General features: G+C 36.7%; 1 protein-coding gene across 1 annotated transcript in view; it reads left to right on the plus strand.

Moving 5' to 3' along the window:
* Window positions 1–17,686: 17,686 nt before the first annotated feature.
* Window positions 17,687–24,133, plus strand: part of LOC306849649 (BICD family-like cargo adapter 1) — a 34,837-nt gene continuing 28,390 nt past the window's right edge. Inside the window, exons 1-2 of the mRNA XM_079384832.1 lie at window positions 17,687–18,445; window positions 21,343–21,558. Coding sequence (XP_079240958.1) covers window positions 18,047–18,445; window positions 21,343–21,558 — 615 coding nt within the window. The 5' untranslated portion in view covers window positions 17,687–18,046. The remainder of the gene's footprint in view (window positions 18,446–21,342; window positions 21,559–24,133) is intronic.

Here is a 24,133-nt window from a genome sequence, read left to right on the forward strand (position 1 = left end):
CTCACCAAATGATCCATTATAAGTTAATCTATAAGGCATATGCCACTCCTTGTTTATTATATAAAATGAAAAGAAAGTCTGACCCCTTCTGTCACCTGTGTAATAGCTCTAGTCAAGGTACATATATACATATGTTCTGGGACTGTCCCCGAATTGCCTCGGTCTGGGCCTTGGTACAGGACTTATTGTCGGATCTTCTGAAGACTCAGATCCAAAAGGACCCACTGCTTTTTCTTTTGCTGGATGATTCATCACTATCGTTGTCTGTCAATCAAAAAAGGATTCTGTCTGCTGCTCTTACTGCTGCTAAAAAGGTTATTTTAAAACTGTGGCTGGATCCATCTATCCCAGTTAGATTGACGTGGATGTCATACTTGCTGGACATTGTTGGAGTGTACCACGGCCAAAATACATGGTGCCACCAGAAAGACAATACAATTTTGGTTAGACCTTACTGACAATTTATCAGACCTCTCGAAATCCTGAGATGACATATTTATGTAATTTTATTTATCACCTTTTTTTTTTTTTTTTTTTTTTTTTTTTTTATATATATGGGCAGATCTAGGGCACTGCTGTAAAAAGTTGTAAATCAAAAATCTGTAATAAATAAAGAATCAAAAAAAAAAAAAAGAAATATGATGATGAGTATTCCGTATATTTATGGGAGAAATAGTTTCAGATTGTCAGACCGCTTGAGCTAAGGGTTCCAAGGATAGGGCAAATAACAGAGGAGACAGCGGGCAACCCTGACGAGTACCTCGATGTCTAAAGAATGGGTTAGAGTGAACAGCACCTGAGAGAACAGTGGCTGCTGGATTGGCATACAGAACTTTTATCATATTTATGAAACTCGATCCCAGACCCAGATGCTGTAGAACTGCCCATAAATAGTTCCATTCTAGCTGGTCGAAAGCTGACATCGCATCTAGAGATAATACTGCGCAAGGAGAGGACAAACTATTTTTTGAATTAATAATATGATATAACCTGCGTAAGTTATCCGAAGCTGAGCGAGATTTAATGAATTTGAATAAATTGAATAATGAATTTAATTTGGTCATGATGAATTAGCCTATTCATAAATTTCTCTAGATGTCGAGATAGTACTTCAACATATAATTTAACATCAGTCCCTATCAAAAAAAGTGGCCGGTAACTAGAACATGAAGTCGGATCTTTATCTTTTTTTAACAAGAGAGAAATAACAGCTATATTAATAGATGGGTGAAATGAGCCTTGAGTAACTGAACAATGTATCATATCTAACACGAGGGGGCCTAAATCCAACCAAAAAGTAGTATACAATTCGACTGGAATGCCATCTATGCCTGGGGATTTCTCCTTGTTCATAGATCGAATTGCTGACTCCAGCTCCTGAAGAGAGATCTGTTCAGCCAGGTATTCTGAATCTGAATCTGACAGCCTAGGAAAAATCAAGGTTGGACAGAAAAGATGCAAAAGAGTCATGGTCACCATCAGCAGAAGAAGTATAGAGGTTAGAGTAAAAAGAGTGAAAGGCGATATTAATATCTTTTGGGTCTGTCATAATAAACCCAGATTGGGATTTCACTGCTGAAATATTAGCAAACTTTTCATTGTTGTGTAATCTTAGGGCTAAAAGGTGGCTTGGTCTACTCCCTTGAATAAAGGAATTCTGCCCTGGATCTCAATATTGAATTGAGTTCGGACCTAACCGCCATGATTTTACTGAGTGTATTGTCTGAGAAACAACGCTGATTATCTCTAGTCAGATTCTGGAGCTGTGATTCCAGTTCAACTATCTTTTTGTGTCGGTTTTTCTAAAGAAAAGAGGCATATGAAATTGAGTTATATAAATCCTTTAACTGCATTCCAAAGTGTTCGAGGATCATCCACTAAACCTTGGTTAATTTCAATAAACTCAGCAAACCTATTTCTGAATTGACTGCAAAAATGTTCATCCTGTAAAAATTTAGGGTTAAATCGCCATCTAGATAATCTGAGATAATCAAGATAATCTGCACATCTGAAGATAAAGAAGTAGAAATGAAAATAGTCAATTCGCGAATAGGATTTATGAGTAGTAGAAAAGAAAGTGAAAGACTTAGCAGAAGGGTTTAATAAAGGCCAACTGTCCACCAACGAGGATGAGGTTACACATTGCCGAAGTTTGTCAGAACACAAAGTTTGAGAGTGTGATTCCTTTGGTCCAGATCTATCTAGGAAATGCGACATTACAGAATTCATATCTGCACCCAATACAATTTCAAAATCTGAAAACCTCAAGAGATAGGTTGACAAAACAGATAAAAGTAGGGTCAGGTGTACAAGGGGCATAAACCTAAAGAAATACAATATTCCTATTCTCCACTAGTGTTTTTATGTGTTATTCTAGCCGTCTGTATCACAACCTTTGTCTAAAATAGTCATATTTAAAGTCTTCCGCACCAATATTTGGACACCCTTGGTTTTAGTATCCGAAGATGAGTGAGATGCCACTTCATAAAACTTATTATTACGTATATCCTCCTCTTTCAAATGGGATTCTTGAACTATCAATCTTTCTTCTTTGCAAAAAATCCAGAAAACCTGTACGTTTGTGAGGGCCATTTAGGCCATTAATATTACAACTCAGAATATTAATATTAAGGTCAGTCATAGGTGTCAAACAGAATTACTGCATAATAAGACAAAATACAAGTTTGAAAATAAAACCAGTTGAGTCTACCATTAAACCACCCCCCACCCTCCCAGTTACCATTCAAAAAAACAAACACATTCTCATGAACTATGGCAGATCAAACCAAGAACAAACCTTGATCTGCCAGCACCCCTTAATATGATCCGTGGCGTCAACAAAACCCTGCACATTACTGTAGTACCAACATTTGGCCCAATAGTCACGTATTGACTAGGTAGTATTTCTGTTTAAAAGATAAATAAAATAAAAAAATATATATATATAAAAAAAATAAAAGAAAAGATAGAAAGAAAAGAGAGATACAGAATACAACTAAAACAAATAAAATATCATAATCAGTAAGCAATACTGTATGCACAATGAACTATGAATTAAGAAGTGAACATTAAAGTGAACAGTGAGAGTCACCTAACCATTTAGAGCAGCTCTTCTCCGATTAGACAGCAATGTCCAGCTGAAGTTCACTGAGAGTTGGTGGATGAAAGGGATCTGAGAAAAACTCTCGCTTCTTCTGAGGAATATAGCATTTTAGGTTCACCTTGATTGAGAATGACCTTCAGCGTTGCAGGATAAAGGAGAAAATTCTGGATGCCAGCATCTCTCATCTCCTTCCTAATTGGCGCAGATGCACTTCTTTTTACGGTGACCGGAGAAAAATCTGGAAAGAAAGACAGCGTTGCTCCGTCGAAAGTTTTCCCCAGGGCATGAAGTCTGGCGGCCCGCAGAATGAGCTCCCTGTCCATGTACCGCAGCAGTACCACTTCAGTCTCTTAACTCGCCAGAGATGGGAGCCACGTCGGTAGCGATCTTTTCAAAAAGCCCATAGGGTCGTGATTTTCGGAATCTTCAGGTAATCCAACCAGACACAGATTGCTGCTCCTATTGCAATCCTGTAAATCCACAACCTGTTGCTCGAGCGCGGCAACGCGCCTATCATGATCTGCGACAACTTTCTTTTGTTCTCTCATCTCCCCTGTAAGAAGATCCAGTTTAGAGCATAGACATGTGAACAACTGAACAACTGACATGTGAGAAGCGAACTCGTTCCGCATCGCCGTCAACTCGGTTCTTAGAATGTCCTCAAAGTGTTCGCCATCTTGTCCATCATATCGCTTGAGTTCGGTGACTTGGATTTCTTCTTAATCGGAGAAGCTGACGGAGACAACTCCTGCTGTTTACGACTGCATGCCATCAGGTAAAGCACCACCAATGAATAAACTTAAATCAAAAAGAAAAAAAAAAAAAAACAGCAAAAAGAGGCCAAACGTACAGAGCTCTACTCGAGTGTGACTAGGTTCATGAGCACGTCACGTGACTCCTCAGCAGTGCCGTCTTAAATTAAAATATTTTGAAATCAACTTTGTCCAGCAGCTCAAATGGGGACATGGAAAGAGCATCAGGCACCAATCCCAAATCCCATGAGGGGGAAAAGCGGTTTTTAAAAAAGCACGGCGCACGCCTTTTATGAACCTGCATACCAAAGGATGCTGCCCCGCAGTTTTGTTATCAAACCCAATGTGACAAGCAGATATAGCAGCCAGAAACACTTTTATGGTTGAAAACACTTTCCCTTGGTCTATCAAATCCTGAAGAAATGACAGGACGAACTGCCACTGAACACTGAAAGGGAATCTCATGTTTAGTTGCGGACCAGCGCTCAAACATGCCCCATTTGCAATAATAACGCGTTAATGCAAATTCATTTTAAAGGCACTAATTATATTAACGCGCGATTAACGTAGCATGCTTTTTCTGTTTGACCCGTGGCAAAGCCCGTAGTTGGAGAACTGGAGATGCACAGTGTTGCCAACTTAGCGACTTTGCAGACCCCTTTAGCAACTTTTTCCCCCCCCCTTCAAAAAAGCACCTAGCAACAAATATTTAGGGTCTTTTTGTGTGCTGAACACATTGGGCAGAGGGACGAAAACATCAAGCTGTTCACCCCAGGATAAAGCTGCCGTGGTGGGCAGCTCTACAAGGATGGGTACCTGCGGAGTGACAACTAGAACTGGGCTGGGTGACATGAGGGGATCTGTGGCCTGAAAGGCTGGCTTGGCGTGCTAGTCTGCGACAAAGGCTCTTCATAGTGAAGCGTGCGCAGTGTTTACAGGAACCGGGGTTTCAGCCCAAGACATGCAGAGGAGACCTGGTGTGTGTCCTTGCATGAAATTTTGTTCCTGCATGAACAAAGTCGCACGGCATCTCCCTCACTAGCTGGGACAGTCTGCATTGTTGCAGCCATAATATCGAACAATCCTTGCAATCTGTTGGAATGCAAATTGAAGGAGTCAGGCGAAAAACAGCGTGATGACCAGTTCGTTAAAGGCTTCTGGTGTGAAGCGAGAAGAGGTTTTTGAATGTCCTTTTGTACTGAGGGGTGGGGAGGCCACTCCCAGACACAACATCATGTCTGCAGGCAAATTGGGGCTGGAGTAATGTAATAGGGCTTCTGAGGAATACGCAGAAGGGGCGTATACCGTAGTGAGACACCGAAACGTATGCTTGAAAGAGAACCGATTTTCATTCAAACAAGTCGACGTAAACTACACATTCAAGTTAATTTATCGCCCAACCCTACTGTCTACCTACTAGCCCTACTGTCTTACTCTATCTACATATTGCACTCTATTGCTCTATCTATCACACTATCTACCTCTCGCCATGTCTGTCACTCTATCATGCTATCTGACACTATCTGTCTATCCATCATGATCAGTCATTCTATCTATCTGCCTGCCTCTCTGTCACTCTATCTATCTATCTATCTATCTATCTATCTATCTATCTATCTATCTATCCTGTATAAACAGAAAGTTGGACAGACAAAAGCTAAAGAAAATTATTGCACCATTTATGTAAATATTGATGTAGCATGTGTATAAATTATAACCTGCCATGATGAAATACATAATCTCAGATTATGATGGTGTCATTGCTCCCTCCATTAAACTCAGCGTTTGACAACTTTAAAATGACATCATGAGTTTGGAGCTTCATCCTTCCTGACTTTTGTTTACCTTGAAATGATTCCAGCCTCTGAGAAACGCTGCTTTTCTGGCATTAACTGAGTTACATCTGGATTATTTTCACTGATGACAAACTTGACTGTGCAAATTAACGTGTTCATTAGCAGCTGTTGGCACTGCCATCAGGAACTCTTTGGTATGAATTCATTCTCAGCCAAAACTCATTAAAGCCGCGGTTGTCCTAGTCAATTTCACAACTAAAGAATGACACATTTCTTAATGAAAGACTAGCTTATTTTACATCATTCCATGACTTATCGACTGATGAGAGAGTGTTTATTAATAGCCAGGGAAGTGTGAGAAAGTTTTGGCATGGGGTGTGATGCTTCCTGTCAGCTTCTGCATTATGCTTCATATCAAGCTGCTAAATAATTCCACTGATAACAGATTGCTAATAATGTCCAAACTGACTGTTACATATAATGATCATCATCAGTGGGTGTACTGTTAGAAATTTAGATGGTTGTGTAGTATAAACATTATTGTTAGAAAAAGAAAGGAAAAGGGACAGAGACACAAAAGCAGTGCTTCTCTCTCAAACAAAAGCATTCTAGCAATGTTACCAGGCAACAGGCTACTGCTGATATCTGAGCCAATGACAAATGAGTATTTATAAGGGAAATGGTGGACAGTGGAAAAAAAGCCATTTCTATTCATATTTTAAGAATAGATTGTTTAGGGCTGCAATTACATCATTTCCCATTTACATCATAGCATGTCAATTATGATGCACTGCATAGCTGAAAATACCAAGTATGATTTTTTTAAGATATTACTCACCCAAACTGATTGTTTGGCTGTCAGATGGCATTCTGGGATGATTCGTCAAGTACCTTTAAAGGGATCAAATAAATTCATAATTTAGTCAACTATATAACAAAATTAGACCTTTTATAAGAATCTCCGCACAACTTATAGAAACCATGACTGTCAAAACGCATAACATAAATGTATCATAAATGATCCAAAAGAATCACATGCAAAAGTATTTTGAAGTCATAACGCTTCGTGTGAGAAACAGACTGATATTTAAGTTATTTAGCAATATTGTTGCCTCAGACGTAATTCACTGTGAATAGTAATTTAGTAAATTATGGTAATTTAAATATAAATATTTATTTTTGGATGAAGTATTCATTGTAACCTGAATACAGAAAAAAACAGATTAAACAGGTAGCATTTGAAGAGAAGCCACTTTTGTCAATCTTGCTTTGAACTGAAAATGTGCTGATGTAAAGAGTACGGTGTAATGCTGTGATATGAAGCGAGGAAGATGTTGAATTCTTGACTAGAGAGAGAGAATGATCACCTGCTGATTAATTGCAGTCTGAAGTTGTTTGCGTGGGGTGGATGAAGCCTTCAAACATCTCTAGGCAGCTCTATAAAACACGGCACTATGAAAATGTGTGGTGTGGGGGTTTACTTATTTCTGCTGCGTGTTCATTCAACAGTCCTTAATATTTAATCAATATCTCACGAGTAACAGTGCTGTTAGTTACTGAATATCTGTGTTGTTTATTTTCACTCTGCCACTGGAAATACTTGCAAAAGACGCAAGGAAGTTGAAGAAACCTGTAGCAAACACAAACAAGTGAAGGGATACTAAAGGTAGCGATAAAATTAGACCACTAGAACCAACTGTTGAAAAATAAAAACATTAAATTGCTGACGTAAGAGTTCTTCATTATGTGACGATGTTCAAGTCATTGAATCATTTATTCAGTTGATTTTAAAAAAAGTTTTTTTAATATAACAAATCATTTGCATTATTAACTTAATAATAACTTATTTCACTGTCACAACGTTTCAGTCCATGACCTGGCAAGAACAGGTTCAAGTTGATTTAAAAAAAATAGGTATTTTTTGAGAAACATTAACATATTAAATGAGATTAAATACAAGTAGCCTAAATCAAATTAAAATAAAGTTGCATTTCTAAACAATTTCTAGACGTTTGTCCATTGACACTTTACTAAACATGTCCTTTAGAGAACTTACTGAATAAAACCATTGTCTGATGACATTAAAGGGATAGTTCACCCAAAAATGAAAATTCTGTCATTAATTACTCACCCTCATGTCGTTCCAAACCCGTAAGATCTTCGTTGTTATTTTAGTTTTCTTTGCGCACAAAACGTATTCTCGTAGCATCATAAAATTATGGTTGTACCACTGATGTCACATGGACTATTTTAACAATGTCCTTACTACGTTTCTATGCCTTGACCTTGGTAGTACTCTTGCTGTCTACAGAGGGTCAGAGAGCTCTTGGATGTCATCAAAAATATCTTAATTTGTGTTCTGAAGATGAACGAAGGTCTTATGGGTTTGGAACGACATGAGGGTGAGTAATTAATGACAGAATTTTCATTTTTGGGTGAACTATCCCTTTAAAAGAATCATTGCTTCAGTCATGATTTCCATGTTTAGGTGAACTGATCAGTGTTAGTTCAGATACCTGTGCACAGAACCGAAGTCTGCCATCGCAATCTCAGCCAGGTAGAACTGAGTCATGTCCTCCAGAGTCAACTGAGTCAATTATATCTCTAGGTGAGGAATATATTTAAAAATAAATAAATAGATAAAATAAATTCGTTTAGAAGGGCCTTAAGTATTAATTTTGCCTGGGGCCCCCATTTGCCGCTGAATATATATATATGTACTTGAGCAGATCTCCAAAAGCCCTGATACATGGTTACATGTCATTACATCACTGCATACAAATGACGATGAGCGAGTCATTGAATCATTTATTCAATCGTTTCATTCAAAAACACTGACTAGTTCAGAAACCAAGGGCTGTTCTTATGAGTGACTCATTGAATCGTTCAAGCGATTCATTCAAAAACACTGATTCATTCGGGAATCAAACAAGTTAGTTTCTTTCTGAGTGAGTCATTTGCGTCACTGTGTCCTTAATATTTTATTCGGAGTGTATATTTACACTAAGTGCAAATAGCCCGTCTTGTTGGCAAAGGCTGTTTACACTAACTCCGCCTACTAACGTGTTATTAGGTTAGTCAACACTAAGAAAAGATGCTGCTTTAGCATCAGTTTCAGTGGCACAGGTGGTATGACACATGAATTCGAACCCGCCTTTTGCCGAACTTTTTTTCTCCCTTTTCAAATCTCATATTGCATCAGAAAGGCATTTATTTAAAAAAAAAAAATGAAGGAAATAATCAAAAAGTTGAAAATAAGAGTATCGGGTAGGGTTAAGGTAGGTGTAGGGAGGGCTTTATTGTACCAATAAGGTGGCATCCATTTAATAATTTGAATTAAAACTATAATTTGCACTCAATACGTTATTGCGTACTGTTTTATAATGTACTACAATACTGAGGTGCAGATAATTGCCACTACATATGCAATACATAGTATAAATAGCAGAAAATCTTGCTATTTTAACAGTGTAAATAGAACCTATAGCTATTGGCACTTAGTGTAAATAGCATCGATCGCTAAAAAAATATGCTATTTATACTGAGTGCAAATAGCTGCTGCCCATTTTATTAGGCCTATATAGTGTTGCAGTATTGTAAATAAATTCCCTGCTGAAAAAAAAAAAAAAAAAATCTTAAACCAGATTAAGATGGTTTGCTGGTCTGAGCCGGCCTCCCAGCCTGACCCTGCAGGGCTGATGGCTGGTTTTGATGGGGTTTGGGCACTTTTTTCAGACAGTCAGGCTAAACCAGCTAAAAACTAGCTTGGACCAGGCTGGAAGACTGGCTTACACCAGTTAAGACCAGCTGTACTCAGTTAAAACCAGCAATGAAGCACACCATTTAGTATTAAAGTTGTAAAAGAATTAGGCTGAGCTTTATGAAATCATAAATAATCTTTATTTTGTTCTGCTTGACTAGGCACTTCAACAGCAGAATGACTTTGGGAAATATATTCAGATAAGGAAGAGCGCAGCTCCATCCAACGGATTGGGAAGGAATTGCAGATGAATATTGAAGTTATATAAGTAATAAATGTTGTGTATTTGAAGATATGCTTCTTTAACATATGCTTCTTTATCTGCAAAAGTGTGGATTGTGTAATAGCACTGAAAGTCTTTGTATTTTCTCTTAGGCCTGTAGAAGAGAGCCGTGGGATAGTCTCTAGCTCAGGACTGTGACTCAGAGCATTATATAAACGCTAATGTATTCAGCAAAGAGCTTCCACAAATGCATCATAAATCAATCAGACTGGAATAATAATCATCAGGACATTTAAGAGTCCTTGTCCTCCAGAGTTTTCAAGAGCACAGAAAACAAGTGTTGAAATCAAATTAAACAACTGTAAAATGTCATTTTGATATGTAAATTGATTCACGTATTGCCGAACAGCATAAGCAAAGGATCTATTGAATCTTTTAATTGTAAGGATGCAACTAAATGTCTAATAATATATAGATTTTGTAAGAGTTCAGAGAAGCATTCAAGAAAAGAAAAAAAAGATTGCTTTAGCATGCAGGATGTTGCCTTGTATACTGGTGCAACTATTTAGGCAATATATTAATTATTCCATTTATCTTCATGAATAAATGTATTACTCTTGCACTTTTTAAGGCTGACCCACAAGAAAAATATTCAGCAATTTTAAGAATTTATGAAGCGCGCGTGTTTTCCATCAGATGGCAGTATTGTTCTTCGAGTCTGTGGTTCAGCATCATGCATGTGTTTAGAATGGAATACTTGTGTCCTGCTTACTACACAGTACATACTACATAATGCTAAGATTTCTGCGAGCAGCATTTATATATCATAGTTGTTTATTTTATTTATTTATTTTTATTTAACCTTTATTTAAACAGGAAAAGTCCCTTTGAGACACAGTCTCTTTTACAAGGGAGTCCTGTATAGCACGTTCAAACATAGGTTACAAGACAATAAATTACAATATAAAATACAACGCAGATTTACACAATTTACAAAATATTTGCATGTGAAGATGCAGTGAATTTAAAATATATAAACAAACGAAAATAGTGGCTAGAAGTCAATGTCCACCCACCATTAATTAAAGCAATTACACATGTCCGTCCGCATATCCGATATTCTTTTTTTAAAAGCAGCTAGTGAAATTAGCGCACCAATCTTAAGTCCAGACTGGAGTTCATTCCAAGACAAAGGACCAAAGAATGACAAACCCCTCTTTCCTGCTTCTGTCCTCATTCTTGGTACATTAAAAAGTAGTACATCACTAGATCTTAATCGATATGTACTTTGGGTATGAACAAATTTTAAACAAATATAAGACGGCAAGATACCTAAAATCGCTTTATAAATAAAAATGTACCAATGTCGCATCCTGCGCGATTTAAGTGACAGACAATTTACCATATTATATAAGATGCAATGATGTGTCTGATAGCCAACATTTGTAATGAACCTGAGAGCCGCATGATAAAGAGGGTCTAATATTGACAGAGTAGATGGACAAGCAAATTGATAGATGATATCCCCATAATCTATCTGAGACAGGAATAGTCCTGCAACCAGTCTTTTTCTTATAGCCATTAAAAAGCAAGATTTTAATCTATATAAGAATGCCAGAGTGAATTTAAGTTTCATAGCCAGAGCTTCAATGTGTTTTTTAAAGGTAAAACCTTTATCAAGCCAGATACCCAAATACTTGTAAGCATCAACAAGTTCAATAGCTTAATCTTGGAGTGTCTTAATAGCAAGAACTGGGACTTTAGTACCTACGGGGGCAAAAATCATTGCCTTCGTCTTTTTTGCATTTAAAAGTAACTTCAAATCAAACAAGGCGGATTGTAATGAGTTGAAATCTGACTGCAAATTCGCACAGGCAGTCTCAGATGTAGAGGCACAAGAATACATAATTGTGTCATCGGCATACAAATGATACTGTGAGTATTTAAATTCACTACAAACATTATTTATATAGATAACAAAAAGCAAAGGACCTAAAACCGATCCTTGTGGGACACCCTTTTTTTAGAACGACAGGGTCAGATGTTACATTCCCATGTCTTACAATTTGCATCCGTTCAGAAAGATAGCTGTGAAACCAATTTACAGCTCTATGACCAACACCAATATTCAACAAGGTTTTGATTAGCATGAAGTGATCCACTGTGTCAAATGCCTTTGTAAGGTCAATGAACACAGCCATACAGAATAACTTTTTATCAATTGCCGCTTTTATATCATCGGTAACTTTTAAGCAGGCAGAAACTGTGCTGTGGCCAGATCTAAAACCAGACTGCATGTTGTTAAGAATATTTTGTGAAACCAAAAAAGTTTTTAATTGATCAGACACTAAAATCTCCAAAACCTTAGCTAAAACCGAAAGATTTGAGATAGGTCTGTAATTATTTGCATCACATGGATCCCCAGATTTTAGTAATGGTGTGACGCAAGCCTGCTTCCACGAAATAGGCACTGTATCAGTGCAAATGGACAGGTTAAAGATATAAGTGAGTGGTTTCACTACAATTTCTGCTGCCATTTTTAACAAACCAGGATCAAGTCCATCTGGCCCAGCTGCCTTCATGGAATCAATGTTCTGCAAAACATGTAAAACTTTTGATTCCAAGAATGGTGTAAACTCAAGGATCGAAGAGGAAACAATATCAGCAACCACTTCCCCTGGTAGTGACTGGGATATATGTTCCGCCAGGAATAGATTATTCCAAGATTCCTCCATGTTGGTTTCACCATGGGGAATTTCACCTGTTTCTACCTGGGAATTATGTTGAACAATAGCGGTTTCACCCAATGTTTTCTCAAAGATATGACCTGCCTTTTCAAAATGCTCATTAAAAGCATTTAGCATATCCCTCTGCTCTGTTATCACAGCACTTCCTATTTTCAACTGGTGGGGGAAGCCATTAACTTTCTTATTTTGTAATGCTCTAATAGTTTTCCAGAATCTAGAATGGTCATGCAAACTAATTGACGTTTGCGCCAAATAGTATTCAGCTTTAGATTTTCTAATAAGCGCTGTACACTGATTTCTAAGAATTCTAAAAAGACACCAATCATTAGCACTCTGTGTTTATCTAGCTATTGACCATTGATTATTTCTGGCATGGATTAGGTCAGCTATATCTTTAGAAAACCAAGGGTTGTCTCTGTTTTTTATCCTAAACTTCCTAATAGGGGCATGTTTATTTGCAAGCTTTAAGAAATGTTGCTGAAAAAAAGCAACAGCATCCTCAATGGGAATCAATTCTATTTGAAGCCATTTCACTCTGGATAAATCTTGAAGGAAAGCTTGCTCCGAGAAATGCCTGAAACAACGTCTGAGAACAATCCGACCTTCGGATTTGGGTAATTTTGTACTCCTAACACATGCAATAGCACAATGATCACTCATATCGTTTGGAAAAACACCAACAGCAACATATTTATGTGCTGCATTTGTTAAAATAACATCAATGAGTGTATCTTTACCTAGCTGTGAAGGATTTATCCTGGTAGCACAATTTATAAGTTGCTTTAGATTTAAAGAATCACAAACCCGCTTTATGCTCTCAGACTTCTCAGTCATCCAATCCCAGTTCAAATCACCCAACAAGATTAATTCAGATGAATGAAAATTTAATATCACCTCTGACAAACTAGTGATACTATCATTAACGGCAGTGGGGGGCCTATAACAACCGATGACAATAAGTGGAATATTCCCAATTTTTATTTCCACAGCTATAAGTTCAAATTGCTTAGGAATTGATTTAGAAAGCCGAACAGAGCACTGAAATTTGTCCGAAATATAAACTGCAACACTTCCAGCCCTACCTTTACGATCAGATCTAAAAATTCTATAACCGTCAATAAATAAAACATTATCAGAAACAGAAGGTTTTAACCAAGTTTCAGACACTACTACAACATCAGGTTTAGAGATCATGAACCAAGTTTTAAATATATCTAATTTGGGAACAAGACTTCTAGCATTTATATGAAGAAAGCCAAGCCCATGTCTATTACTAAATTCTAAGGGGGTTGAAAGCTGATGTAGACTTTCGGGAAGCAAATCTGGACCTGGATTGGTGCTCACATTTCCAGAAACCAGAAGGAGTAATAGGATTAAAATTTTAGAGAAAGATTTCGTAACACTAGATACCTTGCTATGATGTACAGCGGGCCAAAAAGTGCCCCTACAGGCAAACGCGTCCAGAAGCAATAATTCAAAAGCAACAGTACATTTTATACCATCTAAAATGAGCACATTATAAAGTGAAGCAGTGGTCAGATCAGCAATTAACTGGCCATTTGACACAGTAAAGAAATCGTTGCGACTAAAAACACATACATCTTCAACTTGTGGCCCACTCAGGAAAGTATAAAAAAGAGCAAACAACAAGGTGTACTTTAACAACATCGTAACAAGTTTTTTGCTTTTCTCCTATTTCTCTAACTCTTTTCCTTAAAGTAAACTTTAATATATCAGTTTATATGCTTATAAGACAATTAAAACAGTCACCTTGGCAGATGCTTACTCCGAAACATCAAAACACAGGAGAAAACTATGCACCTTAACCAGCGAACCTTCACCAACAGGCAGTCAAATATAGCTAAGCAACAGCAGCGCTTGACAAGCGATCCCCCGAGCCGGCTTACCTCAACAACGAGGAGAGATAACGTTCGGCCAGTCAAACGATCCCTCAGCCCGGAAACACCACTCAGGCCTGTTCAGCGATCCTCCAACCCGGCTCCAACTCCAACCCTCAGCAACGGCAGGAGGTAACGCAACTCACGCCGATTCAGCGATCTCTCGGCCCAGCTTAGCTCTGCAACGGCCAAAGGCAACACCTTTTATAAGTGTTGTTATTTCCATTTGTATATATTGTTACGTCCTGGGACATATTTTATTTATGATTGGTCTATGTGTCTTGTGGTGTGCTTTCTTTTGTTATTGTTTTTCTCTCTTTTTTTCATGTCTACTGCTTTCACTGTCGTGAAGGTGATTGGATACACCTGTTGCTGATTTACTACACATTCAATTCAGCTCCACTGATTGGCTGCAATCAGGAGGAAGCCAGTATATAAAGCCAGCACTGTCTGAGCAAACTGAGAGGGATGCAGATTGTAACCTGTCACATGGATGGCTGTTCTCTGCCGCCGGACAATTTTATTATGGTTTGTTGCTATTAACCATTGGTGCTACTGTGGATTTATTTGGAGATTTGTAAATTTGAGTGTTTTGTAGGGAGGTGGGTGCCTTTTTCTTTAGTTACTTTTCTCCTGGTTATGTGGGTAGTCAAGGAGATAGGGAAGTTAATTTTATTAATTTGCTTTTGGTTTATGTATAGGTAAATTATGGTTAAAACTGAGTTAGAAATCTTTTTGTTTATGTTGGCCTTTGCCCCCTCCTGAAGTTTGTTTCTCTTTTTCTTATGATTTAATAAAACATCTGAAGTTCTTTTGTTTGGAGGTGTGTTATTGGGGCTGGAGACAAGAGGTCCCGTTGCTTTCTCTCTCCAAAATTTGTTACTGCTACGCCCATTACCTCTAGACTAAAAGAGGGCCGGCACGTAACAATATTCATGTTCAGCAAGAAAGAATATTTGTATTTAATAATGTACTCTATTTTTCTCCATTGTTTTATTTACTTATTTTAATATTTTAATCGGTCTAATTACAGATTCAGTTATTTGTTTATTTTCATATGTATTAAAAAAATAGGAGAGAGATTTTGATTTTCCAAAAAAAACTTTATTACAAATAATTAACACATTATCCAGACAATCAAAAAAAAAAAAAAATTAAGCCAAAATAGGGGCAAAGAAATAGAGAGAGAGAGAAACTTTTCTAACTCAAAAAAAAAATATTTTTTTCTAGTTTTTGATTTATTATTTCCTGTTTCAAATTACATTTAGTCATTTTAGCAAGAATGAAGGAAGAAAAAATGAAGGAAGTCTCTATTATTTAATATTATTGTAGTTTATAATTTTGGTAACACTTGAAGCCTTATAATGCATTATAAAACTATTTTAATGCATTAATTGTGCCTTGTTATGCATCTTATAATGTACTGAATAATTGTGTAATATTAATAATCCAAAATAGTGCTAATCTACTTATGGTTGCACATTTAAAAAAGTATATTTTATTAATATGACAAACAACCAATTTCAGATGTAACAAGGAATTTGCAAATATTAAAATGCACTGTAACTTTGGTAGCAATTATTTATGAAAAGACAATGCAATATAACGTTAAATTGAATATTGAATATGCATTTAAAATATGAATGCTTTTATAATGCATTATGCATAAAAGCTTCAAGTAATCTGTGAATACATTTGTATATCTTGTAATATCTGTACATTTGCATGATGATAACCATTTTGCAGTGCATTAACTGACTCTTAACAAAAGCTGAGCAGATTGATCATCTCATATGTGAGCGACTGTGATTTAATCACCAGGATTACAAATGTAGCCTCAATCCCCTGAAGCTCCTCCAAGCATGTTGTGTCTCCCATTCATCCTTCAGTAAATGACCCTACAGTGATCGGACGGTTTGTGCTCTGGAATGAGTGACCCACTTTCCTTTCAATATTATGGCCCACAAGTTAAGTCTTTGTTTCTCAATAATCACCAATTCTTCATGTCTCACTGAAACACATTCATCACATGCTACGGGAGCAGCACTGAACCAATAGAAAACAAGCGCACTGAAGCATGTCTCGCACCATGATTGAGCTCAACACTGTGAGATGAGATTAAATGACATCCGTTAGATCCGGACACTCAAGCAGATCAGATCACAGGGATGTGCCAAAGAGGGTGGAAGGCAATCCTGCGTTCCCTACAGATGTTCTGCTTCTGCTGCTGTGCAATGTTTTCAGTAATCTGAATGTGTGTTTGTATGTTCATGCTGTAATAATGAGGTCAAACCCTTTCAAAGCAATGACTGAAGTCATGAATGTGTGCTGTCATGATAATTACATTCCTGTCATTTAGCATGATTGTTTAAAGTTGTCAAATAAAGTTTAAATCCATTTGAACTCAACTATATTTATGCAATAATTAAACAATTAAATTTCTAAATTAACAAATAATACACAAAACAGAACATCTTAATGTGTTTGGTAATTCCTTGCTGTAGATGTGACATTCAGTGAAATTGTTTTAATGTTTATTATCCTAAAATTTTCATATTCAACTCAAACCATTATAAGACCTTTTTTTTTTTTTTACATGGTAACACTTTAATTAAGCACATTTCTCCCGGATCTGCATCCAGATTATTTAATTTTGAACTTGTTTATAGTCTCATTAATTTCAATAATAAATCTTATTATATTTTCATTACAGTAATACAGTCATAATGTTTTTTAAATATAATAATTGGTACATTTAAATTATATAATTTACAATAATTAATAATTAAAAATGAAATTGTATAATGATGAATTATAATGTATAATTATAAAAAATATAATTTATATATTCATGTCATTTCCTCTTAGTTTTTTATTTGCTATATTAGTTATTAATATTATTTTGTACACTATATTTTTATAATTATAAATTATAATTAATTATGAGAAAATAACAATTTTCATTAATTATTGTAAAGTGTGTATATATATATATATATATAACTTTAGTCAATTAATCAATTTACACAAAGGTACCAAGTGTGTGTCTGTGTACATTTATATAAAACAAATGTAAACACTATAAAATCATAAACTATAGAAAATCATATAATATCCATATGATCCTATCCATATGAGAAACAACTACAATTTAAAAGCTGAAAAATATTGGCATGAAATCATACTGGGTTAATGATACAGTTTTGACCTTATCCGTGAGAGGTCATTAACCTCCCAGAACACACCAGCAACATTCATCTGTCTTTCACCCAGTTCTTCTATAGCATATGGCGTTATCACAATCCACCAATGGGCGGCTACGAGGAGCAGGCTGATTAGCTGACGTCACGGACGCAGAGAGAGCGCGCGCGGGGTTGGGAGGAGGCTCGCGCACGAGAGCAATCCGTGTATTTGTGTGTTTTATAGGCCAGGGATGTGAGCGAGGGGCGACAATAATGGGGAATAACCGGGACCCCGGTGCTCTGGAGTGGACACAACGACTGGACGGTGATCATCAAGGGGGTTAACGTGAAGATCAGCCATCCCGAGAGGGTTTTACACTGATTCGGCGAGCTTGAAGGATTATATTGGGCTCAATGATCAATTGATTGCCGCCGGAGACCAGATAAAGCGCATATAATCATACTGGATACGATTTATCCATTTCCATGGCGTTATCACCCACCCAGAGCCAAGCGGGTCACCTGGACCCAGGACTAAAGCGGGCTCACCGGGTCTAAAGCGCTCGATCTGTCGTGATTGAGGCGATGTTCGCGTCTTGCCTCGATCTGCGCAGCGCGATTTCAGCACCACCGCAGCTGGACAGCGACCGCATGGACCGAGCGCTCAATCCCAGCCGTCAAAACTCGCCAGACTCCGCCGCGGAAAACCAGACCCTCACGCTGCTACACACCGCGCCAGGAGGGCTCGGCATGGCTCTGGAGGAGGAGCTGGCCATGCTCACCCGCGAGCGGGAGGAGGATCTGGAGGTATCCGCCTCAGAGACACCTGTGAGCGGACTGGACTCTGACCTACTGTCGCTCTTCCGGCAGAAGGAGAAGGACTTGGTCCTCGCTGCTAAGCTGGGCAAAGCTCTACTTGAACGAAACCAAGACCTCACACAGCAATATGACAAAATGACCAAGGATTTAAACGACAAACTGGAGGTGAGAAGCTCTAAACTTCTGAACCTAAATTAATATTCTGCCAACTGTTTGCATTTTAAGAAAGTAATTTGATTCTTTAAGTTGTGCAAACTAGCATGGCTTTTTAGTGTTATTCATTACTGGTTTCAACTCTTACTTATTAATAAAAGACATTTCCGACACTGATATCAACATTCAGGGCATGAAACAGGACTAGGTTAACAAACAAATAAACAAACAGGCCTAAATATATAAATAAAAACTTATCCTGAGCTCACAGACAACAAGTTACTATAAACAAGGCTAAAAATCCACCAAGGATGTAAATAAAAATGCAAATTAAATTAAAGGCAGTACAATAAATGGTACAGTTTAATAAACTGGTTGTAATTCATATTATATATCATTTATAATAATCTATAATACAATAGTTAATTTATAATAATTAATAATGATAAAAATCAATATGCAACTGAATCAAGTTTTTTAATAGCAGGCCTATTTAAACAAACAAAAATGCTATGCTTGTTAGTTTGATTTACAATTAAAGCATGTATGTGTAATATACAAATATAGAAAATAGATATAAAAAAATCAAGCATTAATTAAAGGCAGAACAACAAATGGTACAGCTTTGGATATAATTCAAATTATGCATATTAAATTTCAAACGCATTCATTTATAATAGAAATATTTTTTGTAATAATTGAAAAAAATAATCATGATGCTTTACTTGTGTTCCTAAAATCTCAATAATCAAGTAACTCATGAAGCTTTATTTTTAAGTTATACTTCGTTTATCACTCCAGGGCTGTGATTGATTTCACAGGCATGTGTTGTTTACACATATATGCAGTCAATCTGCTTTTTAATTATTAATCAGGATGTATCATAATCACTTAAATGAGCGGAACACATTTAGTCTCAGACTGTTAATCTCTTTCTTCCTCATGTTGAACAACTGAAGAGTTCCCAACTCCGGCTGTTCTCAAAACTCTTTCTAATTGCACACAAATATGCATAAATCCAAAGGCAAATGGCTTTTAAGACTCATGTTATAAGCACTTTTATACAGTCGTTAAAAATAAAATAAAAGCATGTCTATGATGGTGGATGCTATCATGAAAACATTAGAAGCAGAGCTGAAGGTTGTTTGTCAAAACCCAAGCGTTTACTGTCACTGATGTGGACTGCGTGAAGACGTTGACTGAGCTGAATCTGGTTCAGATCTATATGGGCTCTGATGGTCGTTTCAGCGATGCTGCAAGCAAAGCTAATGTGCTTTGGCTTTCTTCAGTCGTCTGAGGGCCAGATGCACGACAGATTTCTGGCGCTTCTCCATGCAACTGTGCCTCCTGCCTGGGACTTAAAACCCTTGTCTTAATCCACGTTCTAGTTTGCTATTTTTTCTTTACTCATATTTTCTGACTAATTTGAGGAAACCTTCACCCTCTAACAAAAGCAAATAATCAGCACTGAAATGACTTCTAACAATTAATTGCATTGCTAGCCTTCACAGTGGATTTCACAGCTCTTCAGGGGCAGTCGTGGCTTAATGGATAGAGAGTTGGACTTGTAACCCGAAGGTCGTGGGTTTGAGTCTCAGGTCCGGCAGGGATTGTAGGTGGGGGAGTGAATAACCAACACTCTCTCCACCCTCAATACCACAACTGAGGTGAGACCCTTGAGCAAGGCACCGAACTACCTGGGCACCGCAGCATTGGCTGCCCACTGCTACGGGTGTATGTTCACTTCTGTGTGTACACTTGGATGGGTTAAATGCAGAGCACAAATTCAGAGTATGGGTCACCATACTTGGTCACACACACCACTTCCCTTTCCCTTAATCAGTGCCGGATTTCATTTTCTGCAATTATAGCAAGAGCTCTCAGAGGTGCCCGGGACTCAACCTGACTGACCCGTCATGACATGAGAACTTTATCCATGAAATTCAGATTCTATTATGAACTAGTACTGATCTGCATTACAGCTTATCCTGGCCATACAAAAGCTGTCACTGGGGTGGTAGCTTTTCAAAAGGTACAGATTTGTACCACATTTATCCCTAGAGTAGTACCCTAAAGGTACATATTAATACTTAAATGAAACATTGTAGTACCTAAATGGTGTAATTTAGTACTTTTGAAAGGGTACAACCCCAGTAAAAGCTTTTGTACTTTTTTTTCTGAGAGTGCATGATCAAAATATAAAGGGACCAATCATATGCTGCTGTTTTACATGACATTTAGGGGCGGGGTTATTTAAATGACTTGATGCCGCAGTAGTTTACCAGCTTTGGAGAAAAATCAGATCATACAACATAGAAATTTAATTTGAATTTCTATCTGTCCAAAAGTAATATATTTCACAAATATTCTTGTTTAATGATTTATGAAAGAAGTCTCTTATGCTCGCCAAGGCTGCATTTGTTTGATCAAAAATATAGTAAAAATTGCAAAATATTATTACAATTTCAAATAACTGTTTTCTATTGTAATATACTTTAAAATGTAATTTATTCCTTTGAAGAAAGCTGAATTTTCAGCATCATTAATCCAGTCTTCAGTTGTCACGTGATCCTTCAGAAATCATTCTTAAATGCTGATTTGCTGCTGAAGAAACATTTCTGATTATTATCGATGTTGAAAACAGTTGTTCATATGTTTGTAGAAACTGCGATACATTGTATTTTTCAGGATTCTTTGATTAATAGAAAGTTTAAAAAACAGCATTTATTTGAAATAGAAATATTTGGGGACATTATAAATGTCTTAACAGTCACTTTTGATCAATTTAATGCATTCTTGATGAATTAAGTGCCTTAAACAAAACTATGAATATCTATTAAAGATTTGATGCCACTAACCTGGAAAACTTATGCCAATAAATGTCAGTGACCCTGTTTTTCCTCCTCCAGCTCCTGGAGCAGGAGAAGCACGAGCTGCGGCGGCATCTGGAGAGCCGTGAGGGCGAGTGGGAAGGCAGGGTGGCAGAACTGGAGATAGATGTGCAACACCTGCAGGGGGAGCTGGAGAGACATCAGGTGCAGCTGCGAGAGGCCGACCGCGACAAGAGCCGAGCCATCAGCGAGCTGTCAGAACAAAACCATCGACTACTGGAGCAGCTCAGCAGGGTGAGTGACACCTTCAGCCTGATACAGTTCACAGTGGGTCAGATGAGGCCAAAACAACGGCAGTGGAGGGCTTTGCCAGAATACAGCTCTGTAAACCTTGGGCTTCATGATTAAGGAATGTTTTGGAGACTTGAAGCCGAATCTGCTGCTCGTTTTACAGCATTGTTTTTCTTTATTTTAATAGTAAGATAATAGATAATAGTTGTGTGAGGGAACACAATTTTGCAGTTTTGCTTGAGTCACTTTTGACTCTTTATGGTAGTTTAATACAGATATTTTTATTCTTTAACCCAAAAATATGCCACAGGTACTGTTAGCATTTCAGACAACAGGGAAACATGAGAATGCAACAAATAAAGCAAATAATTAATTGCAATTAGCCATATAATCATGCATAGAAAGGATAGCAAAATATATGTTAAAAACTTTTAATATTTTTAATTCTATTTAATTATATTTTCTATGTTAATTTAGTTTTATTATTTTTTGTTTATTTAGTTTTGATTATTTTAGTAATTCAACTTAAACTAAACAAAAATGAGAAATAAAATAAGTCTACATTTTTATAATTTATTTCGTTTTTAGTTAATTTTTTTTATTTATTTTTAAATAATGAAAATGCAGTTTATGGTTTTAGTTATAGTTTAAGTTAATGATAATAGCTGCTTACCCAATCTACCAGGTGATAATATGGCTAATATTAATGCAACATCTGACTCAGTGTTGTTTGGCTGGTTAGCATCATCAGTTAGTAGTTATGTCTTAATTAGACCATTTCTGCAGGTAAAATGCATCTTTCTTCATTGATGGATATTTAAATAAACTGCACTTTTATAGGCCTGGTTAAAGAAACATTATTAAAATGCAGAAAAATCATAATTTATGCATAACATCATATAAATATATAAGTCTTGATATCAATAACACTGGTTGAAATCACTTCGAAACATGATGAAATTCAAAATGATGAATCACTGATGTTGAATGAAGACCATAATTTCTGAGACGTGAAGGGAAATTAGCATTTATTGATTTGGCAGGAAATTGAGATTTGCAGGTTAAATGCCACATTGAGTTTAGGTTGTGCTTCTGTGTACGACTCTTGTTCACAAGCATATCTGAATTCTCATTGAGTCTCATTGATTTTGCCCCGGGACGGCTGTGGTGTTGTGGCACTGACGCAGCTGAGGTCAGACAACAATCTCTTCCTGTATCTAAACAGCCGTGTCGCCCTGACAAACTGCTTTGAACTTCAGTCTTAATGACTTTAACGTTCAGATTTACTGCAGCTGTCCATAACATGCTTTAACACTGTCAATCCTGGTCAGTTTCATTCACTCCCACACACACACACACACACACACACACACACACGTCCCGTCATTAGCACATGTGATGCTATTAATACACACACAAATGGAAGAAGAATTGATGGTGATAAACTAATCAAGACTGGCAGCACAAGGGCTTACAGCTGAGGGCAAAAACAAAACAAAACAAAATAATGGACAGAAAATAAATCATGAAACCCTTTTATCCACTGGGAACTAAAATGAATAAAAAAAATAATAGTGCTTTTAACAGATCTATTTAGTTAGACTCAAATTGGGTGAAGACTCATTGAAGACTCATTCATTTATTTTGGCTGACCAATACATAATGTTGGATTAGTATAATTAATATAATTATAAGTTTTAATAATATTTTGAATTGATTTTTATATTTTCTGTTTTAATTTTATTTTCGGTTAAAGTTTAGTAATTTGTGTTTGTTTTACAGTTTTTAGTATATTTTTTATTTATTTTGTTTCATGTATTTATTTTATTTATTTTATGTATTTATTTTACATGTATTTATTTTATGTATTTATTTTACATTTTCATGTATGTAGTTATTATTATTTAATTATTTTTGTATTTCAACTATAAACTTTCAACTTTTGTATTTGCAACTAACTGAAATATAATAAATCTAAGTTTGTTATGTTTATTTTATTTCAACAAATCAACAAAAATGCCCCCCCCCCCCCTCTCCTTTTTATAGTTTTAGTTTTAGTAACCAATAATAACCCTGCCAATTTCAAAATACACCATATTTTTAAATGGCTATTATTTGAGTCTTTTTCAAATCTAAATTATGACTACTAGAACAAACTAGTCAAATCTTGACCACATGGTCATATAATCCAGCAAAATATAAGCAAACGACTTGCAGTAAGGGTGATGGTTTGGCTGGTAAACGTTGGCAGTGTTTTTATTTATTTATTATCTAATTAAACTAGTCGGCTGCTGACGGTGATATACTCTAAAGCAAGAAAGAGGCTCTGAATATGAGATAACTAGATGGGCTTGACAAATCTGCTAATGGATCTAGAGCTGCACTCAGATGACCCTTCCTTCTGTGGGACAAGCAACAGGAAGTGACATAAGGCAGAGAGACACATGGATGAACTCAGGTGGGATTAGGCTTTAATCCAGATCCTCTTTACCAACAACATTACGTCCAGTTGACTGAAACCGAGCAAGAGAGGACAGCAAGAACTTTGATGACTTACATATACAACAACAACAACAAC

The sequence above is a fragment of the Barbus barbus genome (assembly GCF_936440315.1).
Source record: "Barbus barbus genome assembly, chromosome: 29".
Lineage (NCBI taxonomy): Eukaryota > Metazoa > Chordata > Actinopteri > Cypriniformes > Cyprinidae > Barbus > Barbus barbus.